Source organism: Haemaphysalis longicornis, unplaced genomic scaffold (genome assembly GCF_048455015.1).
Source record: "Haemaphysalis longicornis isolate Haplotype H1 unplaced genomic scaffold, Haemaphysalis longicornis Haplotype H1 scaffold_6, whole genome shotgun sequence".
Classification (NCBI taxonomy): Eukaryota; Metazoa; Arthropoda; class Arachnida; order Ixodida; family Ixodidae; genus Haemaphysalis; species Haemaphysalis longicornis.
In genome coordinates, this window is record NW_027526407.1 from 18,926,340 (window position 1) to 18,953,139 (window position 26,800).

Sequence of the window (26,800 nt, forward strand, 5' to 3'; positions counted from 1 at the left end):
AATTGGTCACAGTTGGCACATGACCGAGGTAATTAGAGAATAATGGGAGAGTCCTTTGCCCTGCAGTGGGCGTAGATAGGCTGGTTGCATGACCAACTAACTCGTGCAGGGAACATTTTCTGGTACTTTCTATCTAATCTCGTCTTCTCACAGAGGCATCAGCAAGCCTACAATCTCATCTACGAATATTTGTTAACAGTGTGATTGAAAAATCACGTGAAACCGGAAAAATGCTACGACAGTATTATAAAATTGAAGCACAGCTTTCATAGTATAGTTCACAGCTGCTTTCGATTAATAAGCAAACCACTGAAAAATGCTGCATGAAGAGCCGAAACAAAGGCATGAGTAGAGTCACTGGACTCATCTGTCTTTGTACTGGGCTGCCCTTGTACCTTTGTTTCTTCATGTACCGGTTTTTCACTGCTTGTTTACGAAGCATTGATTCCTTGATTGTGCATTTTAACGCGCCGATGCAGCACATGTGATGAGGCATGCCATAGCAGAGGGCTCCAAAATAATTATGGCCAACTGGGGATCTTTAACGTGTGCCAAAATGTTTATTAAGCAATCGTAAACCGACAGTCCCAGCTTTATTACTATTCAATTCGTTTTCTCTCATATGGTAATGGTAACGTTCGTAGCCAGTGTTTCCCAGCGCTCATTCGAATGGCCCGTATTTTATCTACAGGGCATTATCCCGTGAAGGCAAAAACAGGTTAGCATGTAGGTGAGATTTTTTTTAAAATCAACAACTCCTTGTTACTAAATCATTGCTTCTTATAAATTAGGCCAAGTAAAAATTACTCTGATAAATAAAAGCACCAGTTCGAAGGTTTACATAATATGGTCAGATTTTCTGGGATAATGTTTGTATAAATTGCGATAAATAATATGTTTGGTACCGCGACAACTGCCTCATCGGTTGTTTAAAAATGCATAAAATATGTTCTTACCTCCACTTTTTCCAACAGGGTGGCAATTGTCTCTATGAGGAGTCTTGCATCGGCGCTACAACTGACGTGCTTCTGCACATCCACTGCTACTCCCTTGAATAAAAATTATAAAAAAGTAGAAAAGGAAGATTGTCACACATCACCTGTGTGCTGATTGTTTACTTTCTATTCGGGCGTTATTAAAATGTCCACAAAGCCAAGTACATGATTGTTCATTTTAAAGAAGTAGACAGTGTAATACCCAGTTCCATGCCGGCCACGAATGACTATTTTAACACATAAAGCAGGACTTTTTTTTCAGATATAGCATAGTGGTGCAATCCGGCAACTACGAAGCGATTCGGGCAATGTTCTAGCGCTAACAGCATAGTTAGCAGTGTATTTAGCGTTTGCATTTTGGTGACATTTCCACTAGAACTACACATTTCACCGCAATCTCAAAGATATGTGTCTTGCCAGTAGCTTTGGTCGGTGGTCATCATTCACACAAACAAGACTTTGATGCAAGAGAAACCGCCGATACATGAATCCGCGTCACCAGTGCTCGATATGTACGCTTTATTTTCTTATGTATTTTTTGAAATTTGTGCTAAATCTAATATCAGTGTTATCATGACAAAGCAGGTTTTCAGTAAAAGAAACTTTTGCTTCATCACCCTGGCGCTATTTTGAATAAGAAAATACCTGGAACTTGCAGCCGAGTTTTTCATAGGGGCATTTCTCCGGCCTTCGACTGCAGACATCCAGGTGCTGGTCTCTGAGCTTAAATGGGTGAGAATAAGAATAAAAAATGTTTTAATATTTCTGTTCTAAATAACGCCTGCAAATCTGAGAATGGCCTCACTAGAGCCAGTACCCCGTGATTTATTTTCCACCTAAAATAGCATGCTACATCCAAAGAAGTAGATTTGCTTGTGCAGACAAATTAATAACCATAGAATAAAAGCCCACAAGCACCTCTGGACATTATTACCTACCCTTCACTGTTTCTACTAAATTAAAAAAAAACTGGGAATTCCAAAAACTGAAATTCGCAACCTATCGATGCAAAAATAGTGCCGTATACTTCAAAGAGTTTTGCCTCTTGTGCACACACAAACCTTACGTAGCCACAACTAATTACGCGAAAGCTTTCTTACTGGGAGTGATGGCATCCTGTCAACACATGTATTTCCCTACAGACCGGTTGGTTGTACAAAAAGCTCCGATATTTTTTTCTGGACACACGGGCGTGTTTGAAAGCTTGCTTTCAATCCTTCTAAATGGTGACTTAAAAATCGCGAAAAAGGATTGGTTTTGCCGATAAGACATTACAGGCGTCGATCGCGAACGAGGACTACAATAGTAAACTTTACATCATATACCCGGCCTCGGTATGCATTTAATCGTCGTAGACGTGTTTACTTTGTGTGCCCGAAGCCCTCGCATGGGTTTCTTCTTCATTTGCGGTTTGTCTTTGAAGGTTTGACGATCGATAAAACGCGGTTTCACCGAACGGTGAACGAAATTTTAGCCGAGCTTTTGAAACAATTTTAACGCAGTTATGATGTCAGAAAGTTTCGCGCTTCAGTGAACTTTCTTTAGGAAGGGATGATAAAGTTTTTAGGCGCAATTAATACTTGTCTGATTTCTCTCTTTTCTATGTTAGGAAGTGCATCTACTCCTGTACCAGCGATTAATACATACTTTCCATATGGTCCTAAAATAAGCTTAAAAAAACTATTATGAAAATTTCTACGAAAATGGCTATTTCTAGGTTGTAGTGCGAACTGCACTGCAATATATTTGATTAGGCAATAGCGGCTGTCTAATATGCCTCTTTACTGATCCCCGGCGTGAGCCCTGTTATTATTAGTGGCCGAAAAAGCTTTGGGAAAACAGTTCTGCTGTCAACATTGCACTAAATGTACCCTCTGAAGCACTGATTCGTTGTGATAATTGATTCTGAAGGTGTGGTTGAACGCGCCGACGCCACGCACGCGATGAGGCGTACCGTAGTGAAGGACTCCAAAATAATTGTGACTACCTGGGGATTTTTGACGTGCACCGAAATCTCGTTAATTGATTGATTGTAGGGTTTAACGCACCGACGCAACGCAGGCGATGAGGCGCGCCGTAGTAGAGGGCTCCGGATTAATTTTGACAGCCTGGGGATCTTTAACGTGCGCCGAAATCTCGCACACACGGGCGTTTTTTCTTTTCGCCTCCATCAGAAAAGCGGCTGCCGCGGCCGGGAATCGAACCCACGACCTCAGCAGCGCAACGCCTTAGCCACTGAGCCACCGCGGCGGGTCACCGAAATCTCGTACACACTGGCATTTTTTTCCATATCATTGGTTGTCCTTGCCTGGATAAGACAAATGGTTGGCACCCCGGTTGTGTTGTATTGCCAAGAATACATCACTAGCAAGGATATGGCCTCAATATAGCTGCCTAAATCTTCGTTTCTAGACAACAAATATAGCGTAAAAAAATATTTCAGTAAATATCTACACTGAGAACAAATTTTACAAAGCCAAAAAATGATAATTGCGGAAACAGTTTTTTATTTCGCAGATAAGCCTTAAGCATTCTTTTATGCCCCCGTCTTCCTCAGGAAATAGTACATTTGCTGAAACCTTTAAAATTTCTGCTTGTAAGAATTTATCTATGATGGAGGAAAGTGAAAGCTTACTTCCAAAAATGTGTCGAAGTCTTCATCGCAATGCTCACAAGTGGCTGGTCTATGCTCGCAGTTGTCGAGGTGCTCCTGAAAAATCAATCACCCGAAAATCTGGAATGGTACTGCAATATTATTTAATCAGAATGTGCTTCGTCGAAACTAAGCTTCAGCGTTTGTTTTGAAGTGAGGGGCACTTTAGGGGCTTGTCTTGTCGCCATAGTTCTTCTGCAGTCGCTATATCTAGTGCGCATTGTTACGCCGCGTCAAGCACTAAAACAGAGGGGTTCCCAACGACACCGTGTCCTTTGGTCGAGATCAAAGCTTGGTCCCTCCCATTACTAAGCCGATATCAATCTCATTGGGCCACACAGGTGCTCGTTACTCATAAGCAAAGTGTAGATGGCGCTATTTGTGCTGTGCCGTTTTATGGAGGTTGCCTTCGCTAGGGCACAAATAAGTTCACAAGGGAATGAAATAAAGAAAAAATTATTAACGCACAATCACTTCAAATTATTATAAACTCAATAGTTCCTCTTAATGCCTTTCAGGAGCTGGGCGCTCACTTTACACTACTTAAGGTATCAACACCAGGCTGATACTGACACTAGTCAAGTGGGTGCTACGGCCCCTTCAGGAAATTACTGCACTGCACTTAACAGCTATCAAACTGACTTGAACTTCACTTGAGTTGAGTTGAACTTAACTTGAACTTGAGTTAGAGTTTATCCTTGAAAGATCTGTCTTGTCAAGGGCCGCGGCAGGCACCTGACTGCATTAGAGTTTGGGCTTACATAAATATATACCTAGGATCGCTGCTTTTTTGGGGCTGTGTGAAGACAATTTCTTACGCGTTGTTCAATCTCCCTGATTTAAAAGAAGTTTGTGAAAAAACACAATCAGACAAAATAAAAGTCCATTCATTAGCTATATGTGTTTTAGCTCTTGATCCACCTCTTTTAATGTCAGCATAACTAATACAAATTGAAAGTATTTCTGTAGAAGTATTTAAATTTGCTACTTCCAATTATTGCTCTGGTTGGTTATGTAAATCTTGCTGTCCGATCTAGTAGTGAGACTTAAATGTAAATTCCGGTGCTATTTCACAGCATCATAGCAGTAACAACACCTCTGCAGAATAATGAGCAGTCTTTTTAAACTATTTCCTCATTTTGTCTCACACTAGAGAAGTTATAAAGAACATGCTTATTTGTTTGCCTGTCTCACCCCATGTGTTCCGATAACTTCATTCATTACATACGAAATGCAAATTGCCGATTGAATGCATGATTCCCAAGAACTTTGAGCAGTTTTCTATAATAATAAAAGTCATAAAAGCACACGCTACTAGTTCAAATGCTTGATGAAATCTAACGCCAGCTTCTGCTGTGCTATGTCTAGTATTTCAGCCTTCGCAATCAAATCTCAAGACATCCTCTCCCCGTTTCTCCTTACCTCCAAAGTGTTCGCTGTGTACTCGTCGGTGCAGTACGGACAATACAGAACCCTGTTCTCACACTGCTTAGATATGTGGTCTGGTAGCAGCCTTGGGTGCATTTCTGTTTGGCACAGTGGGCATGCCTTGTTGGAGATCCCGCCCAGGTTGCATCGGCGATAGTGATCCTGAAAAAAAAGTGTTACATCAGGAGTTCCGCGAAGTAAATGCAGAACGAAGTTGTACTTGACTTCCGAATACTGAGCCTCAAAAGCTTTCAAGGCTCCAGTTTTGCTCCAATTTTTATTATTTTTTCTGTCTCAATGGTGAGGTAGTTTTAGTCTGGCATTCCACTGTTTCCGCACTACTTTATTTCTCTTTTTGCTTTCCTTCCGCTAACGTGAATGCCGCGCCAAGCGTCAGATTTAGTGGTACTGTGAAAGTTTGTCTTAAAGAAATACGGGTGAGGTGATTCGTTTTAAGCGAATGTTTTTAAAGCAAAGCATTATTATACTCGTCCAGCTGCTTTGCCGCGGATGCGCAAGTTTACCTTCATTTGACTGCAGGCACCCTCTCCGACACACACCCCTAGCACCGCGTCACGTTACTCCACAGGCCTGGTTTCGGCGCTGCGCACAAGGGCCCGTTTTCATTTACTGCTCAATGCTCAACTGATCAGCTGAGCGGCAGCGGTCGCGGCCGCTCGACTGATCGGAAGCCGATCAATCCCGCCGCCTCCCATGCATCCACGGCTGGTTCCTCTCGGCCTACGTGACTCGTATTGCCCCAGATGAAGAGCAACACCATGTTGGCAGGGAAAGAAAATGAGGCCAGGCCTTTCTCTGAGCTTTGCACGGTACCGAACGGTTTTAGCCGTGGTCGACAGTACAGGGCATCAAAGGTTAACCAAGCGAAACGAAGACTCAACCAGACTACGCCAAGCTTGTGCTTTGCATATCGAAGGTTCGCACAGCTAACCCGAAGCCAATTTTCGCATTGATTATGTGGAAACATAATTTACCATGTTGTTTCGCATATCTGAATTTTGGGCGCTACCGAGTTCATCCAAATGGGAGTAAACAGTATTCTTATTAAAAACAAGTTGCTTCGAGATGTGAGGCAAGATCTGTTCAACACACCAAACCAATCCGGAAAAGGCGTCAAGAATAGCCAAAATATTTTCCATGCGAATTAGCTAACGCTGCTTTCGCCACAAACAATTCAAGTATAAATCAGGGGAACATGCGGATTTCATCTTTTTCACTATTCAAGAAAAGGACAATATTTTCTTCAAGATTATATACCACCTCTAACCAGAAAATTATAGTATACCTCAATCTACCTCAAATATAACGCGTGAGGAAAAACTCAAGCCACACGGAAATTTTGTCTCACGACCATTTTCTTACAAAAAGGTAAAGGAAAGTGGCCCCTGCTGGCACTAAGCTACGATTAAAAAATGGTCAAGCTTGCATCACAGTGCATTTTAGATGGTGGATGCATTCAGCACTTTGGACGCTACATTGTTGCCACCAGTCCGACCACTGAGGGCGCCTTACTCACTGTAAAGCAGACCGAGAAGAGGCGCCAAGGCCTTGCGGCTTCCGCTAGCCGAGTGGGGACACGGAAATTTCCTTTAGGCCACCCTTCACGGCGAGTTAGGCATTCTCCATGGGCGGAGTTCTGGCAACAATGTATCCTCAACAGCGTTGCATGCAGCTTCTAAAATGTGCTATAATGCTGCAAGGCTAGAGAAACGTACCAACTGGGGGCCCGTCCCCTTTGTCGGAGGCCTGGCTGTCCCGCTTAGCACGAACTTACTCATGTATTGATTGATTGTATACTTATATGCGCCAACGCTACACAGGCAATGAGGTGCGCCGTAGTGGAGGGCTTCGGAATTACATCAAACACACGGGTGTTTACGCTTTTCACGTTCATAAGAAATGAGGCCGCCGCGTCCGGGAATCGAACCTGCATCCTTCGCTTCACCAGTACAGCGCCTTAGCCACTGAGACACCATGGAGGGCCACATGGATTTACGAACTTGCCGCTGTGAGTTTTCCATGACTGGCAGGCTTGGATGGTTTTGACCCCAGGCTTTCATATCTCACCCAAAGTAGAACACGTTTGCACGCACTAGGACCCACGGCAACCGGAATCACGAAGTCGGTACCCGTAGCGCGGACTTCGCGTCTGTGCGCCCTACTTCCGGCGCGCACGCATGTGAACTGGCGAGGTGAACAGCACGCTTAAGATTACACCGCGAACGCTGCACACAGTGTTCTTGAAGGTGAAGCTGAAGCTGGCCGATGCCGCCTGCTTCTGAAGAGGCGCACAGACATGTGCGCTAGGTATTTTTTTATATTTTTTTCGAGCCCCTTCGTGGTGCAAACCTAGACGACGTAGGGCACTACTCACGAGAAGTACGTTGACGTGCGCTTGGTTAGGCTGAATTTTCCGATAACGCTTTATAGCGGAACTGAGATCTTAAACAGCTCTGCGGTTAAAACTGATCAGCCCTTTATTCGGGGAAAAACACAAGCAATGAAACTCGAGCAACGATAATCAGTGTCCTTGCTAAACAAAATAGTATAACCAAGCGATACGCTAAACAAAATAGTAAGTTGCAGTTGGGGGTACGTTTTAGTGAACGCACTGAATCTTACATCGGCTTCAACTTTAATCTAGCGGACAATAAGCTGATGTATGATCTCCGCTTGCTAAATGTAAAAGCCCATGTATAGGCAGTAGACAGGAATTTCTGGATAAATGAACCCTAAACGTCAACTGTACGTTAAGGAAAGGTACATGAAAGTCGGCCTAATGTACGAGTCGCCTCAGCGGCGGATATGCTTTTAGAATGTTTAGAGATGATTTCGATAAACCAATAAGTGTTGGCCCTTCAATTCCCTCTTCTCTCTGTAGGCAGGCATGTATTGATAGCAAAGTAGAATCCTGTGAAGTTTGGAACTTTGGTGAAAACTAACTAATTATCGACTTTTAAATGAAATTCACGTACTGATAAAATCGGCTCAGCGGCCAATTGAATAATAACTTTTTTGCCACAAACCTGCATTAGATTCGAAGTTACAGATAATTTGCAAATCATTTTAGACAAAAGTTATTTGGGTTGTGGAACACATATTTTACTAACAACCACCACTGCCGCAGGGTAGCTGTAAACAGCTTCGCTGCAAAAAAAAAATCTAAATTCAGTGCAAGGTGCTTCAGCACCATTGATGATAGAGAAAAATGGGGCAAATGAAGCCAAATAATATTCCGCTATGATTGTTCCAGATGGAGGTGAGAACTATTACCCTTACTTTCTTTGTGCAGCTTCCCTTATTTTTTACAATTTCTTACCTGTGCTGCCACAGTGAAATGCAAATCCTTTTTTCAATTATTAGTTTTGTGTCAAGATTTTTTATGGCATGTGGCCACATAACAGCCTCCTTCAGAATTGCACGCATCAACAAGCAATACTGAATGTTAACCCTTATCAGCTCCATTTATTATGTGGTGTTGCCAAGAAACCATACTTTTTTTTTTTAATCATGGTGAATTTCGGCTCCTGCAGAATGCGGTTCCTAAAATTTCTGCGAAGCCTTCGTTTCTCAATCGTGTTTCCAGAGCACAAAAATCTAGACCATCGAAATTGTGAACGTACATATAGAATTGGACCAAGTACTTACAAAAAGATCTCGGAGAGCTGCCTCAAATGTGCACCCCTCTTTCGGACACCTGGCCGTCAGTTGGAGCGCTCGGCTGTAGGCGTTGCTGCATTCCTTCAGCTGCAGGATACAGAAGGCAAATGTTCAGATGCATCGAGCATTACACCGAGGAATGAGCGTATGAAAAGTATTTATTTAATCCACTTATTTTCAGCGAAAATTTAAGCCTTCTGTCCCAGGCGTGCTATATTTAAAACAAAGGGCAAAAGACTTCCATCAATTTTAGAACAAACCGAAATACGCTAGCTTTCTGGGAAATAGCTCAAGAATGCCTCTTTCAATTGAAATCACCATTGTTCATTTTTTACTTAAGCTGAATGCTGCAAAGAGGAAGGCAATCCACTGAAGACCAAAATGACGTCAGGGTGACCCAAAAGACCGAATACCTAGTTTAATAACGCGGAAAACTGCTTTCCAAACTTTCTGAAAACAAGCAAAAAACAGTCTGCTCACAATTTAAATTTTTTTTCCTGATGGCCTGAATAGATTTCATGCTTGTGAATAGCTAATTACTTTCATCACAACCTCATTTGTCGCTTGTAAGCATATAAGGTCAAAATATTAGAGAAAACACCAAAAAGTGTTTTCTAATTGGAAAAAAAAATTCAGGGCAGAAAGGGTTTCACTCTATACTTGTAACGACTGAAAAATAAATGCGGGTATGTTGGGAATAAAGCACGAAGATGAACCGCCAACCTTGCACTAGAATGATAAATGAAAGCTACAAGGCTAAGGGAAAAAGGTGAATCACAAAAAAAAACATTTTTTAGGATTCAAATTCTTGTTTTTTTATTACCTATTATCAGTCTTTGAAGCTTTGTAAGAGCCTACAAGTTAATTATGTTTCTTAGGTAGTCTTCCTTCAGTAATGAAGGGTGTTTTGGTATTACGTTTTTTTGGATATGCAAGAGTGTTGGGCACGCAATTCATTGGTAAGCAACACACAGCAATAGTGACGCCAGTCTTGTCAGTGCCAGTGCAAAGTGTTTGGCGCCCGCCAGGTCAAGAGTGCACTTCGCTACATTGGTTTTCATTTCTCATGTGCGCGGTTGGACATTTTTGTACTTCAATGCCATGTGCAAGGTTTTTTTTTAGTTGCATACTAGGCAAATAGGACAAAGTGTTATTTCTAGAACAGCGAACATTGGTTTCCAAGGTACAAATGTTCTTCCTCTAAGGTGAAATGCCGTACAAACCGGCCGACCTATCATGCGACTGATTACGGCTAGGCTAAGCAGCAGGACTTAGAGGCATTGCATTTCAAGTGATGGATTATGGAATCAATCATATTCCATCAACTATGATGGAATATGGAATCAACAATTCTGGAGGTTTAAAAATTGCCCTCCGATAATGTGTGTCGGAATAAACACCATTTTGGCTAATTCTTCGTCATATTTCGAACATTTTTGTGAAAAAATGAAACCCAGAGACAAGTCTCCAAAAAGGAGCAAAAGGTTCACCCTATCCAGCCTCACTTCGGCAGATCAAGATTTGGAAAAATATAAATATTCTTTGCACATTTATAAATATACGTTGGTGTCTGGATGCGTCAAATTTATTCTCGCTGAGAAATATTATCCTCTTAAATGAAGAAAAATTTCTCGGAGAAGTATCTGCAAGACCGCGCATGCAATTTCGCAAGCACAACCTCAAACAGAAAGAAAGGTCCCGCAGCAGGCTGTATAATCGCCCAGCAAACTGCAGGACCTAGGCGCGTGAAATTGGAAGAGTATATTTTTATGAAGTTGTGGGAGCCCTGCAAGGCTGACATGGCCAAAATCACAAATTTACAAAATTGCAAAGGCCTCACTTGCAAAATTTTTAGTTACCCCACATATCATTGAGATATGCTACTGGTTTCTAACGTCTACAAAGTGTTCACTGAAAGATGAAAGCTCAAATTGATGATTGAGGATCGCCAACCCGGGCATTTATCGTAGCTTTAAAAGACAAAGTGCGAACTTTTTCAAAGAAATCTGTCTAAAATTGAGTTTGAAAGGCATCATGAAAATGAAAATCCTCGTTACCTGATTTCGGTATGTCGTGAACCTGGTGTCTCCAATTTCCCATTGAATTGTTCCATCGTCGTCGAGCATGCATACACATGGCTCACAGTAGATGTGTCCCCGACTGTCCTCAAACTGCTTCGACGAGATGTTCTTGCATACGACACACAGCAGTTCATCTGGAACTTTTCCGGGAAAGCACACCAGCTTCTCCTCGAATGTTCCTTCCGAATCCTTGACAAGAACCTTTTCCACCGTCATTTTCCTAGTTTTTCATTCAAGTTTTCTAAAACAGAAAGACATAACATCTGATGAGCAGGACGTCTGCGAAATACAATCTCCTCTATGCTTATTTCTCTGTTGTCTTCCTAATACACGTAGCAAATTTTACAGAAAAAAGGATCTGAAACTTGCAATAGCGCAAGATTGGTGCAGTATTCCCAAAACCTAAATTATCTACTGCCCAGACTTCTACTTCATTTAGAGTGTCCACAGCTTAACCTGATGGCGTTCTTGATTCCTCGCCGCACAGGAAGATCTGTTTCCGAAAAAATGCAAAATACTTTAACGCCTAGAATTATATACTTCACTTTCTGGGCATTGCTATAGGGACGATGTCGAATAGCAGGTTGGCAATAGCGATGCTCACATCACCCAGTATTTGGCATTAGTTAAGAAGCTGAAGCATCTGATCTCCTTTATTGTTTCAAGGTTTCAATGTAATTCCTCCTATTTGTGTACAATGACTCAGGGTGGGAGGCTTGTTTGTCGAGGCACTTTCTTTCTTGTTTTTTTTTTCAACGACGATATATAGTAGGATGTTCGTTCGCAACACCCGAAGCACCATTGAGACACGCGAACCTCAATAAAGATGCACTGTTTCTATGTCGGGAAGACAGTTTTTGAAGACACACTAAACTGTGTAAGGGTAACTGTGCAGATTTTCTGCTAATATTATTACCTGTTATTTAACTCCCCCCCCCCCCTCCCCCACCCCAACAGGAACGTACATGCTTCCGCGATGGGTGTACAGCATACACACATCTCATTCCTGCACGCATTGCATCCCAATATAACTAGCGAACCATACCTGAGACGTGTGCGTTCTACCAGTTTTACAGTGGTGAGGCATTGCACCCCATTCTAAAGCAAAACTTTTGTAGTCGTGTAGAAAGTTACTGAATCCTGCCACGCTGCTCTTGTGAAGTCCCGCTATCATAAAAGTACTTGCTGCACACAATAAATACCCTGTGTCATTATTACTACGAAAAATAGGTGTAACTTACGCCACCCAGGAAGATGTATATACGGCTACATTCAAAACGTAGAATAAGATCCTTCAAAACTGCATGAAACAAACTACCATGCCCAGACACCCATTTAATTTTTATTTCTTTTCACGTACGCCACCTTCGTTTTGCTTCCAAATGCAATGCCTATTAGGCTGCCGAACATAAATCCTAGATGAGCCAAAAAATTGTCGGCGAAGCGCTTCGGAAGCGATAACGTGTAACGCGAAACCAAAGTCCGCCTTCGTCACGTTATATGCGAGTAGTTTTTCGTGACGTCATTAAATGGGCTATCAGGACAAAATATCAGCATTGTTGTTGACAATCTTACTTCCTCACAAGAGTTTTAACAATTTTATCGAAAGCTTTACACAACAAACATGGGTGAAAAAATCCTTAGCCAAGGCAAGGGGAGTAATCTACCACGTCACAGAATCTTTGCGTGATTGAGGCCGCCGCCCTAAGCGACAGCCAATAGACAAGACTGACGATTGTAGGGAAGCCGGTAGTTCTGAACGATGATATCAGTGGAATAGAAACGCGCCGTTAATTCACTAATAACTGTTTTTATTGCTTACACATATTATGTCATCCTCACCACTATTTACAATTCTGGAGCAAGAAACTTGAAACTCAAGATTTTTGGAATTTAGTTTTGGGTAAAAAACGTCTTGCGTAGGTCGAATTGCGCTTAGTGGTATACAAAAGACTAGTTCTCCAAACTGAACAAAGCTGTTTTTCTGAATGGCCCCTTTAATACTGTCTGACAGCAAGAAAAGTTTCATGTCCCGGCGTAAGCATTTGAAAAATAGTACACTTCTAATGACGGCAAACGGTACAACAAATTCTGAGGCAACTGTGATAGGGCACTTTTCAGAATACTCATGAGATCCAAACACCTTTTCAGAAAGTGGGGGTTTTTAAGTAGGTGTATGATATTACGTTTAAGGACCTGTAGCTGCCAAAAACAGTGCCGGCGATGTCGCACGTAAGCTAACTTCGCCCGGCTGTGATTCTAACAGGAACGGAGAGTACACACACGAGGGGCCAGAACGCAGCTGCCTGCAAAGCGCGTGGAATCTCGTAAACCCATGATAAGTCTCAGCAAGCATTACTCTTGAGCTCTTGGTCCTACACCTTCCAATAGCGACAAAAGGTCACGTCGATAACGCATGCTTCCTCTGACGCCCGTTGATTAAAGTTTCGTTTTGCAGCGGTGTTATCTGGAACGGCGACGTTGCCATCACGTAAGGAGTACCTCCCGCTAGGCCTAGATACCCTTGCGCCTATAGAAATGTCCCGCAGCAGCATTAAACAATTCCCTGTACAAGCTTTCATCGGAGATGTTTCCGCTACCCTGAAGCCACGCGACAAGGCGTCTGGAAATATGGCCCCTTAAGCATAAGCCATTAACTAGTCGCCTTGAAAAAAAAAACACAAACTTTTAACAATGACTTCCGACTGCGTATTTTTCCAATAAAATAAATGGTACCTGGATTGCTCATTGTCTTTTTGGCTTGAGAAACAATGAAAGCCGCGGCCGTGCATTCCCAGTATTCGTTTCGATTACCGTCATGGAACTACAGCGGCACCACACAAGACCGTGATCACGCGTGTCCCCTTGTAAAGAAATCAACTCTAACACACATGGCAGGGGTGTAACTACTATTCCTAGATAACGCCATCAACTATATATCTTTTATATAGAAATGTGTGGAACCAAATGACCAAAGACTAACGCGTTTTTTTTTCTCGGGTGTCGTGCAGTTCGTACTGTTAGACAGCGCCGGATGCGCCAGCTCTACACAAACGTAGACGATGTATAATTGAGTTTGAGGACAATCCTAGCTTGGCGTAGATGGTAGAATTTTCCCTGTTAAAATTCACGCCTCACGCAAACAGCAGGGAAGATTTTACCCCGCTTGTAAGCCTGGCGTCGCTGATTTGAAAGGCTTTCGAGCTGGCATACTACTTAAGAATCTTTTAAATCAAGCATGATTAAGCTCTACCTACCGGCAACATACTCTCTCCAAAAGATACGCTTAGCTGCCCTCTGGCCTTTGGATTAAAAAAGAGATTTACCTGAAGTCCTAAAGTCCAGTGCGTCGACACGATGGAACGTCCTCACGAGACGATAACCGAGCAGCCGCCGTTCGCACCGCCGCAATGCCGAAGGGAAGCCACAAAAGAGGGACCAGTGCTCCGGCGGCACGCCTTATCGGTTGTCCTGGAAACAAAACCGATAATGCGCTGCGAGACTAACAGGAAAAACAAAATGCGACTTCCGCTAAGAGAACCGATATTACATGCGCGGCGCGGAAGCTGCGAGTCGAGCGTAATACAAAGAAATATGCACAACGAAATTCAAACCTTTCGATTTAACATGGCGTCGTCTGGCTGCCAAGTGCGAAAGCTACGCGCATGTACTGTTCTTCGCCGCATCGGGAATACGGCGTGACTTCAGACCTAACGGCAGCAGGGTGAAGCGAAACTTTATGTAGTATTTCTAAAAAAATTTGTTTACAGCAATAAACCAAAGACAGTGCACACGAAAGGAGATGGGACAAGCGCCAACTTTTAACTGAACTTAGCGCTGGTCCAGTCTCCTTTCGTTTCTTTTCTTTTCGAAAATCCTTTTTTGAGCGTTTCGGTCATTGACGCATATGCGTAATTGTGATACTCTCACAGTGGCGCATGCTGCGCATGCTCCAGTTGTATGTATATTTACCGCCTCCGGCGGTGAATAAAGTTCAGTTGAAAGTTAGCGCTTTTCCCGTCTCCTTTCTTGTGTACTGTCCTTGGCTTTTCGCGCCAAACATATTTTTAAGAATCATGAACCAACTATCTCTCCAACAAAGTTGTCAAATTGTATGTAGAACTTGACGGCGGAAAAACACTCCGGGGCACGCCATCGCCGCGCCTGTGACGTTGCATGTCTGGTGCTGAGGCAGCGTGTGCCTGCGCGTTCAAGCGTGCTCGCTACTCTGTCGGCTTGTTCAATTCGAAAAGCGCCGCTCATACATTCCGTTTGCTGCTGGGAGTCAATTTTGTTATCAACACGTCAGGCTGATACACGCTCGGGCGGCCAATAGCGAGGGTTAAATTTGCATGACCCGCTCTTTCCTCAGACAGATAACACGTTTTGCCCGTCTCAGTGACGACCTTATTCCACAGGCATTTCATAGCGTCCTTAAAATGCTTACCTAAAACATGCCGTTAACTGTGCACTCCAAAGAGCTCGCCAAAACGAAAAATTAACTGAGCAAGAAATAGTTATATTTAAGAAAGCGCGATGCCCGTTCCCATTGCACAGGTGCCGTCACTTTGTGCTTCGGCCACAGCTCCCGTGCTTCTGTACTTATGACGGCACCTGTACGTGTACAAAAACAAGTTTGCAAGAGGACAAATACGCTAGCGGAAATCGGCACGGTCATTGGTTTGGCACAAAATGACAACAACGAAGTTCGCTTCCCAATTTTATACCGGCCCTCAACGCAAATAATAAAGCAACGTGTAATTGAATACGCCCCCAGTGCGAAACCCTGCATGTGATGAGCTTTGCTTCTTGAAGTGAGGAAAAGGACAGCGTAAAGGGCGCGTTTGAAGAGTGGACAAGCACGCGCACAGCGATGTCGGGACACCATGCACAAGTGCCACGCCAGATGGCGTACCGGTGTATTTGGCCATGCGCTCGCGTTCCCCGGCTGAGTTTTCAACTGCGTGCGCATGTACAGTTCGTTTCCTTTGCGGTGATAGGTTGTACTGGATCATCGTTATCGAAAGAGCCGTAGTAAGAAGCTGCCATGCCTCAAATAGAAATTACACTTTGGTAAATAATACAAATACCCTCGGCGTGCCTCATGCCGCTTATCTACTTTTATTTGGTGTCGCAGCGGGGATAAATGCGTAATACTAAAACTATGAACCACCCTCGCTCCGCTGAGCAGGCATTCGATTTAGAGTAGCCCTCCATTTCAAACCACCCCAAAAATCCACAGAAGCTCTGAGCTCTAAATCAGACACTCATATCGACCCCCATCATGCCTGTCCGTACGAAGGAGCAGAAAAACATTGGCACAGCTTCCCCTACTGGTGCAAGGCTGGTGAAAAAACAGAGCTTGTGGTCTTCCTGCCTTCGTCGGAGACCCGAATATTGCAACTCACATGTATTTTCGACATTGGCGCTCAAAATTCTCCATGACTGCCAGGCTCCGACCGTTTATTCAGCAGTCTTTGACATCAAACCAAAGTTCACAGCGTTAGCACGCACTACAACCAGCCGTGAAGTCGAAGCCAACGTCCGCGCTAGAAACAGAGTGAAAATACTATGCGCCCCGAATGCGATGATAGCTCAGTCGGACCGGCGCCGCTTTCATAACGAGAGAAATTCAGGTTCCATTCCGGCCACGGGAAACATTTTTTCTTGTTTTGGATGGGCTGCGCACGTTTTTGTTACCCGCCGCTGCCGACACGCACCGGTCGGACCTTTTGGGGTGGCCCAAAGGTTAGGTTGCTGGTTCCATGGCGTAAAGATCCCGGGCAGGAATGCCGGGACCTCCCTATCCACATTTCGTTTTTGATGCGGGCACTCCCAGAACTTGCTCGTGGGCTCCTTTCCTCCTCGCAAAATTCCTTCACACTTCGAGGTTTTTGGTGCGGATTGACGTTTTTTTTTGGTAGTTGACCGGTGGTGCGTTGCGCGCAGCTACAGGCTTGCACTACTACTCTAGCAAGACGAGATTGCAAGAGAGAACCTAACCCACCCCAATACTTGGACACAGACCAAAACGATTCTGTGTGCACGCGCCTCTCGTTTACCGATGATTTCGCATTGCTGACCGTGCTTGGCTGTACACGTTCTCCAAACAGCACGAGGGCGGTGGCCGGACGGTGCCACACTGCATGCCAGCGCGATCAATGAATATATGCACCGCAGATAGCGATAATGAGTGGTCATACGCAGCTGGCCTTTCTCGATACTCTCACGCGTGACTGATGGCCGGCTCAAGCGAAGGCGCCCTGCGGCTATTCTTGCTCAGCAGCGGGGCTTTAAAATGTTTACGTGGCAAGCTGGCATAACCTACCAAAGCAAATTTTGCTACTTCTACCAGCAAATGGTTGTTTCGGGGCACGCGGAAGAATAAGCTCCCAACGCGGCGGAGGTGGCGCAGCAGGGGTTCACTGCCGCAGCACACTGTAGATGGCGCGGCGAATTTACCCAGCTCTCCCAGCGAGGAGGACACCAGCGCGCGCGTCAGCGGTACGGCTTTGTCGTCTGCTTCACCGACGGCTGCTTTGGGCTTGTTTTGGCGCAGCTTCACATCCGTTGCGGCATTCCTTCGCACGGTTTTATTAACTTGTTCGACACCATCTCCTGGGTAACCCGGACGCGAAGGAATTTAGTGATCGTACGGCAAAGATACGCTAAGGATTGGTTTGCAGGGTGGGAAAAAGAAATGCAGAGACCACCTACAGACATCTGGCCGTTAGAGAGACGCTACCTTTTCCCCACTGCTTGACACGAATGGAATCCGTTTTGTAAATTGATGAATACCAATTCGGTTGTGTTTTACGGGGTATTACAAATGGCGGAAGGAGCAACTGGTCCTACTAAATAGCGAATAAAAAGTTCCCAAAGGTTTGTCACAATTCTCAAACGTTTTTACCTCTAGGGAATTCAGTGCAATTTGCATAACAACGCGTATTAGTGTTAGAGAAATATCTTCCAATCAGCTTACGTCCTACATTCTTTTCATATTCTAGCGTATACCATGCTTATCCGTCCAATCCTCGAATATGCGAGTGTGGCCTGGTTCCCTTTCACAAACAAACATGTAGCCGCGCTAGAAAGAGTACAACGTAAAGCAGTTCGTTTTATCTATAACCGTTATAGGCGTACCGATTCGCCTACTGCTCTTTTGAAAAGAGCGGATCTGCCCACCCTGGCGAGCCGCGCCAAGCTTCATAGTCTGAGATTTTTGTATCTGGTGCACACAACTCTTTGAAAATAAATCCAGCTAGTTATGTTAAGGCTAACTGTAAGCGCCAAACCCGAAATAAGCATTGCCACACACTTGATGAGTATCCCTTCAAGAACAATGTTTTTGGCCACTCTTTTTTTCCACGAGCTGTACGCGCTTGGAATGCCCTACACCCCACTGTGTTGACACAGCCGACAGTTGACAAATTTGTTATTAGGGCGAGTGAATCTGTACTGACTTTTATGTAGCCGTGATTTCCTGAGTTGATGATGTTGCAAGTTTTAACTCTGTCTGTGCAATTTACGTGTAGTATTTGTTTTTATTTGCTTGCCCCAGCAATTCAACCGATGTTTATATTCATGACGACTCTTTGCCTATCACTACGCCGACTTTTGCACTACGTCCGAGATATATGCTTGAAATCCCAAGTGCTTGAAATATGTGATTTTTAGTCTGTGTATTGTTTGTTTTTACAATGTGACACCACTCCTGTAATAATCCCACCACGGGATTGACAGTATCCTGAAATAATAAATAATATCCCAGTATCACCATGGCAGCAATGCAGCCGATACTCATATTAACAGTTTGTTTTTACACATTTATTTATACGTTTTTTTTACTACGCATGGTGTGGCCCCTGCGGCTGATGGAATTAAAATCCCGAGCGTTTAAACCTCATGGCACAAAATTTCCGTCGCGATAATCGCGAACCACGGCGTGGACATGGACAGACTGGTTTCGCGTTCCTGATGACACGGAACCCCCACGCCGCTAAAGATTAGCTTTTTGTTCGCACGCGGGCAGATAGATGCGTCCATAAACCATTGGAAGCGCCCCTGTACAGCAGGGATGGCAGCAGCCTGGCTTCGCTTTACCCGGAGATAAGGCGACCGTAAGAAGTAAGAACATGAGCTGGGCAAGCAGGATGCGCCTACGCGCTTTGACTATCTGCGGCGCATCTATTCGTAGATCACACTGCATTGCTGTTCTGCCCCGCCGGCTGCTGCTTTCGCGCTTGTTTTAACATTTGGATCACCTGCACCTCACTGCACTGCAATACCAAGTCGTATCAAACACTACCGCTGTGACGAATACGCCGCCTGCCTTGGCTCGCGTTCGTACGGGTGGCTGGTTGGCTGTTAAAATGTGGTTTTTGTTCCTTTCCCAGTTGACACTAAGCAGCAACAATATTTTCGGAACGTCGGTACGCCAAACAAAAAACGGCGCAGGCAAAAAACGTCTGCGGCATAAAATCGGAATGTTTTCAGAGCGCTAAACAGTAGCTAGCGCTAGAATGAAACTTTGTGACAAGAGAGATCCCGAGCTGATAATCTCTCCCTCATTACGCGAACTTTCAGCAACGATTATTGCTATAAAACAACCACGCAAAACATCGAAACAAAATCACCAACAACATACCTGCCACGTCAACAGCCACAACAATTGCGAGTCATGACGCAGGCGCCCCCAACAATAATACATTTGTAGGCTGTCACCATAACAAGGCCGTACTAAGATCGCCTTTGGTTACCTGGCGAAAAGCACTAAGCATCACTGGTTCTCTCTAAGGGCTGTACTCTCTACGCCCGGCTTCATGGTGAATTGCGATAGCAATAGTACAGTAGTTTTTGCACTGTCCGCGAAAACTGGTCGTGAAATTTGTACTCGTTTATAGAAGCCCTAGCGTAACGTGAAGCCATCTTGAATCAAAACAAGGCTGCGCTCACAAGTACAGTCGGCAAGAGGCTTGTCTATAACGCTCGAGCGACGTGCTCCGGACTGCGCGGGAGACACCTAGTGATAACACCTGGTTTGAGATAGGCAGAAGGTGATCTTGCGCGGCACGTATCATCGGGATGGTTGTGTCCCTCCTCGCTGTGCCCGTCACATTGGCTTCCGCCCTTTTTACTGTATTAAGCTATGCATGAATGCGCTGCCGGGGCGAGAAGCAAAAGCGGATACTAACCACCTTATCGCGCGCTGTGAGCGTTTGTCGTCTACATTGGCTTTGGCGCGCAGCTGCTCACTGCGTCATTGTTCTGTCAATACGCTGCATGAGTACCGCGTGCACCACTATCCGGTTTCTGCGCTCGGTTTTGCGCATCACTGATGACAGGCTAACGTCCAAACACTTAATGCACTGTGCAAGCGATCAGGGACCGATATCTAGTCACTGGAATATCGGCAGCGATGCGTTTTTAAGTGCGAATGCACTTTATAAGCGACCCCAAACCATCCACCGCCGGCGGCGGCGGCGTCCGCAGTCCTCCTCTATATATATAAAAAAAACAGCATCCGGCGCCAGGGGCCGTATTCTGTAGGGCATCCGACGCGCGCCGGAAAGATTTCCGGCGCCCTTCCGGCGGGGTTGCTCTCCGGTGGGGTCTCGCGATTGGCTCGGAGCGGTTGACGTCAGCCGGCCTGCGTCATGCGGCTATATTTTGGCTATGTTTTGGTGACGTCACGTCGCCAAAGGCTCCCGCTCGTTCTCCCGCGACCGACGGGTGAAATCCGGCGTGGTTGAGAGCGCATCGGATTGTACGATGGCTGCGTATATGCCGCCTGTGTTTGCACTTTTTTTGGAGCTGCTGGAGGAGGATCCCGTGCCTGAGCGTCGACTGAGCGACGGCGACTTTCAGCGCTGTTTCCGTGTCAACAAGGGCCCAGCGCGGATGCTGTGCGACGCACTTGACGAGCACGTTAGGCCTCGAGGTGCGACGGGGCTATCTACGGAAGCGAACGTGATGTGCGCGGTGAAGTTCTTCGCTACCGGCCGCTTTCAACAGATTGTCGGTAGCGGTGATATGCTCGGCATGACGCAGCCGTCGGTCAGCCGCAGCATTCACGCCGTTGCCAAGGCGCTGAAATTGGAAGCCCTCATCGGCCATCGAGGTGCAGCGAAGTGTCGACAGATACGAAGGTGCTGTGCGTGCTGTGTCGCTCTTCGCAACTGACAGTTTGCAAAGCGTTTTCTGCCACCATGAAACATTGTCGCACCCCGCCGCCAGTCGCAGCGTTCACACTGTGGTGTCGGCCACGGTGTCGGCACTGACGGAGCTCCGACACACGAGGGTTTTGGATACCCCGGACGACGTAAGCACGGTGTAAGTACTACTTGTTTCTGGCTACGTTTGTTACAGAAGCAAAAAATGGTGTAGCCCCATTGTTTTGCATCGAAGGGAAAAGGAGCGCGATGTCTGAAAAGCAGTCACTGAAATGCGTTTGTTTTGAGCGGTGTCATGTGGTGGCAGTGATGTCCCATAAATTTCGCAATTGTGAATGATGAAATAGTGTGTCAAAAAAAAAACTTAGCAGATGCATGCATATGTAAATAATCTTTTAACTCTCCGGCCTATATATGTTCGCTTAAGTGAAATGATATCGAAAAGGTATGTCAATAAATGTAGCTAAAATGAACACGTTCAGAGGTATCGAATAGGGTGGCGTCTTGAAAGAAAAAAAAGCTTATAAAGAAAGATAAACAGGTGTATCGTGTTCGGCGTCTAACTGACTTCATAACGAACCGTGTAATATATGCGTAACGTATATCGCCCTCGCCCCGCCCCCATCGTGTGTCAACTGCTTCGGCGCCTTGTCACTTCGGCTGACAAGTTTTCCCCTCCTTGACACATAGTGAAAAGGTGACAAGTTCAGCTTGTCGGCTCGTTTTAAGGGTTTATCGATTTCGAAATAAGGGGAGGGGAGGGGTTGTATTTTGCAGTTGTACCGCATAGATGGTTGGGAGGGCCCTTATCTATAGTTGTAAGTAACCAACTTTCCTCTCAGGTCGCCTGCATGCTCTAATTCCCCTGCTACTCGAAACAACGACGATTAAAGAAAAGGCACATACAACACGGCGACGTCGTTCGTCGTTGCATGCAGTTGCGGAATGAATCAGTTCCAAGTAACCCAGTTCTTTATATTCTTGCTCTTGTTTATTGCCTTTTCCTTTTTTCAAACTATGTACTTGTTTAATGCTGTAGTACATATTTGTGTTATGCATTTCTTTCAGGTGTGCGACGCCAGTATGAAGGCCCTGACCGTGACTGCCGACTACAGTGCCTTGGTGTGACTGGCTGTTCACTGTTGCCCACCCTCTTGTCGACGTGCAAAGCCTGGCGAGTTCTGGGGTTGATGGTGGCCACCTGCTCGAGTCGTGGCTCATGACACCCCCTGCTCGTCGTCCAGGCCCCAGACACCTGAAGAAAAGTACAATGCCGCACATGCTTCGATGTGGTCTGTCGTGAAGTGCGGCATTGCAGTTCTCAAGAGCTGTTTTCCTTGCCTGCAGTAGCACAAGCTTTTCTTCATAGGCCTCTTCTGGCAGCCAACATTGTCAGTGTGTGTTGTGTGGCTGCCTGTTGGAACGACTGACGACAATAGCTACAGCAGCAGCAAGCGACGAGGGCAGTGATACAGACGACGCGGCTGAGGAGGTGCCTGCCCCCGACATGTTGATTCTTGCTCCTGAAGGACAGGGCAACCAGCGCATCTTCAGACAGATTTGTGGCACTGAACATGTCATTTTTAACTTTCGTTTCTGATTGTGTGTGGTGTGCGGTGTTTGTTTTGTTGGGAGAAAATTGTTTTGTTGTTGTTTCAAGCAGCATATACTATGCCCTGACGCGACATTGTATCCTGTAGAGAAGCTTCTTGTCGTTTTGTGTTTGACATACTTGTGTGAGGATAACAGAGAAAGTTGCTTTGCTCTCGACCACTATATACTATGTCTTGACACGGTGTTGCTTGATCTGGGATAGCCAGTGACTACTGTTTTGATGGGTCGTGAGGCCTTGTTGTGAGTATAGCCTGAGACCGGTCAAGATTGTCTTGAGAAAATTCTGTTTATTACACTGTAGCCGTCATTCTGCTGTGACGCAAAGAATGATGATGCATGTACCACAAACAAAATAAAATAATCAGTATACAGCGGACTCTTCTGGACACGTTTAGTTCAGTCCTGTCAAGAGTTATATTATGACATAGCACAACCATTGCACGGTGACTTTGTTTGGCAATCTCTGACAGTTCATTTTACTTAAGAGAACCCAATATGCCAGTATGCATCTCTACTGTTGATACAAAAAAATAAACATGCTTAAAATGTTGGAGGCTGTCTCTTAACGCAGAGTTCACTGTCATGGTTTACTCTGACATTCTCATGATAAGTGGAAAAATGGTCACAAAAGTTTCATTTACCACACCATTGCCTGTATTCTAGCACTGAGTGCTTTGATGACTGCTTGCTTAGATTTGTGAAGTGATATTGCGATTTTTTCTATCATGAAGGACACCTACTTGTAAAAAATAATTATGATATGCCAACAGGAGCATCTACAAAGGTGTATTGAATTTTTCGTCAATAAATCAGGGTGTGACAAGTTATGTTGAACTGTTTCCTTTTCCCCTGCATGCAGCAGTACCGTCCAAGAGTAACCAACACTGGGAAAAAATAATCGTGACAAAATCAACTATAGCATTTCTGTAGTAATGGTACACAGCCTTATTTAAAGTGCACAGAAACCAACACAACTTCATAGCAAAAATAAAGAAGGGCACATTGATGTTTGTGATGCAATGCCAAAACTGCGTTCTCTACTCCAGCTTGTTAAAGTGCTCATAGTTGGCATCTATTCTTAGTGAGGCCCACAGTACTGGTTGTTCGTTCAGGGCCTTCGACAACCAGCAGCTCTCCAGATGCAGTGTGTCTGAAAATGTGTTCATTATGAGCTTAACGGCCAAACAACAACAAAGGGTTGAAAATTTGGTCTCTATGTTAGTTAACGAAGCGTATTGCGATATGCTTTACCTATTTAACCCCCAAGGGTAGAGGCATTAAATAGGGAAATGGAATTACAAAATATGCTAACGTAAGGATACATTGCAGGTGCTCAATTACAAAAATTGCACCTCATTGCACAGTTGTACCTATGCTTGTAGAAACAAGTGATTATCGTGGATGGAAACAATACCTAACGGGAAGGCGGTTTGATTCTCGGGATGTTTTAAGAAAAAAAACTGAGCAAACTACTTCAAGTTGCATGATTAAGCACCAAATTTGTGGGCGTGGTCAATGTGACGTGATACAGGCTGAGGCTGTTAGAGCAGTTCGTCACGCAGAAGAGCATATTAATATAGCTCATGAAACAAAGCTTGGCGGGAAACGTATCCTCGGGACGCTAAAGATTGGTGGTCAGTACTCTCTTTCATTGACGTTGCACTTGCACCCCTGCTTTCATTAAAAAAAAATGAAAACGAGCTTGCCGTGATATTACCCGAACCATGTATGGGTTTGTTTATTTATTGTTTGTTTTTACCACCCGGCCACGCCTGGCTCTGTTATCTGTGTCCGCAAAGCGCGTCTTCCATTCTTTATTTTTATGCCGCACGGGCTATCTCATTCAGATAAGCAGACTGTTTTGCCCTAACGGCACAAGCCCAGAATAATATTCTCTGATCTACAATGTTCTGTATTTCAATGGACGGTTCGAGAAACACTTGCGCCGAAAGATAAAAGCGTGCAGAGCAGACGCCGCGGCATTCGATTCGACGACACTCGCTTGCACAAGTCACTTTGTTGACCGCTGCTTCGCCGCCTCTGTATTCTTTTGAGTCGTTAGGGGAGCACAAGTTCGCTAAAATAAACTTGTTTTTCCTTCAAGACAACTGCGTCATCCTTGGCTTCGTGACAATATAAGTACGCAATCTGATCGTGCGCAAAACGCGCACACATACGTTTTGAAAAACGGGTTTTATTCATTGCACAAGCGAGAGTGGCCGAACAATGACATGGCGTTAGAAAATCGATCAAAATATCATACTCACGTCACAGTCCTCGTATATATAACTGCCGGGCAACAGCGTACCGTTTACGTCGCTTTTCGTCCCAAGAGAACGCCCTTGTGGGACGAAATCTTTGTGCAGCAACTGTACTGAGCGTTCAAATATGCCTCCTTTAAAAACCAGCTGTGCCGCGCGCAGCGCTCCTTGGCGCCTCATAACGGAACAAAGTAAAAGCATAAATGCGTGTAAACCTGTTCAACTAGCTTTAACAGCGACAACACTGCCCGTGAAAATCAGAAAACAGAAAAGGCTTTGTTATATTTAAGCAATTTTATTAATTTCGCTCTAGCAGCATTTGAAAGTTATGAGATTGTCCCCGAAGGCGATGACGTACTACCTGCGATCTCCGAGGGCGGGGCGGTTGGCGATTTTCACGTCATTTTGACGTCACGAACATCCGACGCGCGTCGGATAGGCGCCGGATAGCAGAATACGGCCCCAGGTTTCGACCTGAGGACTTTGCGGCCGCAGCGCGACGCTTTACCGACTAAGCCACGGACGCGACGCTGATATCAGTGTTAGTAACGCGCCTTATATCTTTAACGCATTCAAACTACGTCGTCAGCGGCGTGCGTTGGCGACTCAGCGGCGTTATAGCGGCTTGATAACTGCGTGGTGTACACGTGATACTACAAACCCGATGGAAGAGATGGAAGAGAAGGCGGCGAGGCGGTGGGCTGCGGGAGCCGAGCGCAAGCGCCGCAAGCGGGCCGACAACCGTGCATTCGCACTTTCACATTGTCCCCCTCGGGGAAATGCGGGGGAATTTTTTGGCAATTGCTGTTCATTTTCTTGCGTACAGAAAAAAAAACAGTCTAAAGTGGGTTGGGCGCTACGAAAATTAAGCGATGCACGTTTTTAAACGCAGGAAACGCTGTAGCAACCATCGCTAATCTCCGCTGTTGCTTCCCCGCCCGGCAGCGCTTCTCACGGTGAAAGAGGGTACGGAAGCCAAGGCGATGGGACAGCGACAAGGGAAACAGCCATCGCCGTGATGCGGGTGGCGCATGCCCACTTTCTGTCTGTTTCAAATTAGGCGTTATCACTAGGTGCCTCCTGAGCAGTCCGGAGAATGCCGCATGCGCGTTATAGACAAGTATTTTGCCGACTGTACAGTGGTGAATCACCACTGTACAGTCATCTGCTATGTTTATCGCGCGTTTAGCGGTGGAAATATCAGCCACTGTATGAATGAGTGGAAACTAGAATCAACATGAAAAATGTTTCCGTGTGAGCGGTAATTCGTTCTTCAGCTCCGATACAATGGTTTCGGCACAGCACCGTAACTCGCCCACTTGTTTCAAATAGACTGAATCGAAAGATCACGCAGAATTTAACAGCACCTCATTTTTGCAAGTGCTTACAAAAAGTATTTTAAATGCACATAGAAGCACGCAATTCAAGGCTTCGAAGGTGGTCACTCAAAAGGGGCGCGCAGGCACTACGACCTTCATTCAATATACAGGAGAAAACTACCATCCTCCACCTTTTCATATTTGAGCGTTTCCATGCAGGAATCCAGGAATCGTGGATCAAAGCAAGGTACCGTTAGCACACGAGACGCAACAGAGCATAAGACGAGAAGAAGCTCCGATGACGCGATGCGCGCGCTGAAAGCAAAATGTCGCTCTGCCCGCACAGCGCATGCGTAATGGTTCGCGCTGGGCACACTAGGCTTCTCTGATAGTACCGTCGGCCACGCGCTCCCGTGTTCACCCTTAGCGTGATCACCACTGTACTTTTCATATCTTTGACCGGCATCTTCCCGCCCAAGAAAAGCAACCGCGCCCTTTCACACTAATACGCTGTAGAAACATCTCCTGAAAACGCGCTCTCCGGACGTGCCGTTAACTCATAAGCGGGTGACGTTTTTGATAGGTGAGGTATTATT

General features: G+C 45.2%; 1 protein-coding gene across 1 annotated transcript in view; it reads right to left on the reverse strand.

The window, feature by feature from the left end:
* Positions 1 to 26,800, reverse strand: part of LOC144142277 (TNF receptor-associated factor 6-like) — a 35,954-nt gene that overhangs the window by 8,466 nt on the left and 688 nt on the right. Inside the window, exons 2-8 of the mRNA XM_077673654.1 lie at positions 14,165 to 14,309; positions 10,815 to 11,079; positions 8,746 to 8,844; positions 5,071 to 5,238; positions 3,631 to 3,705; positions 1,641 to 1,718; positions 957 to 1,049 (exon numbers count right to left, since the gene is read on the reverse strand). Coding sequence (XP_077529780.1) covers positions 957 to 1,049; positions 1,641 to 1,718; positions 3,631 to 3,705; positions 5,071 to 5,238; positions 8,746 to 8,844; positions 10,815 to 11,054 — 753 coding nt within the window. The 5' untranslated portion in view covers positions 11,055 to 11,079; positions 14,165 to 14,309. The remainder of the gene's footprint in view (positions 1 to 956; positions 1,050 to 1,640; positions 1,719 to 3,630; positions 3,706 to 5,070; positions 5,239 to 8,745; positions 8,845 to 10,814; positions 11,080 to 14,164; positions 14,310 to 26,800) is intronic.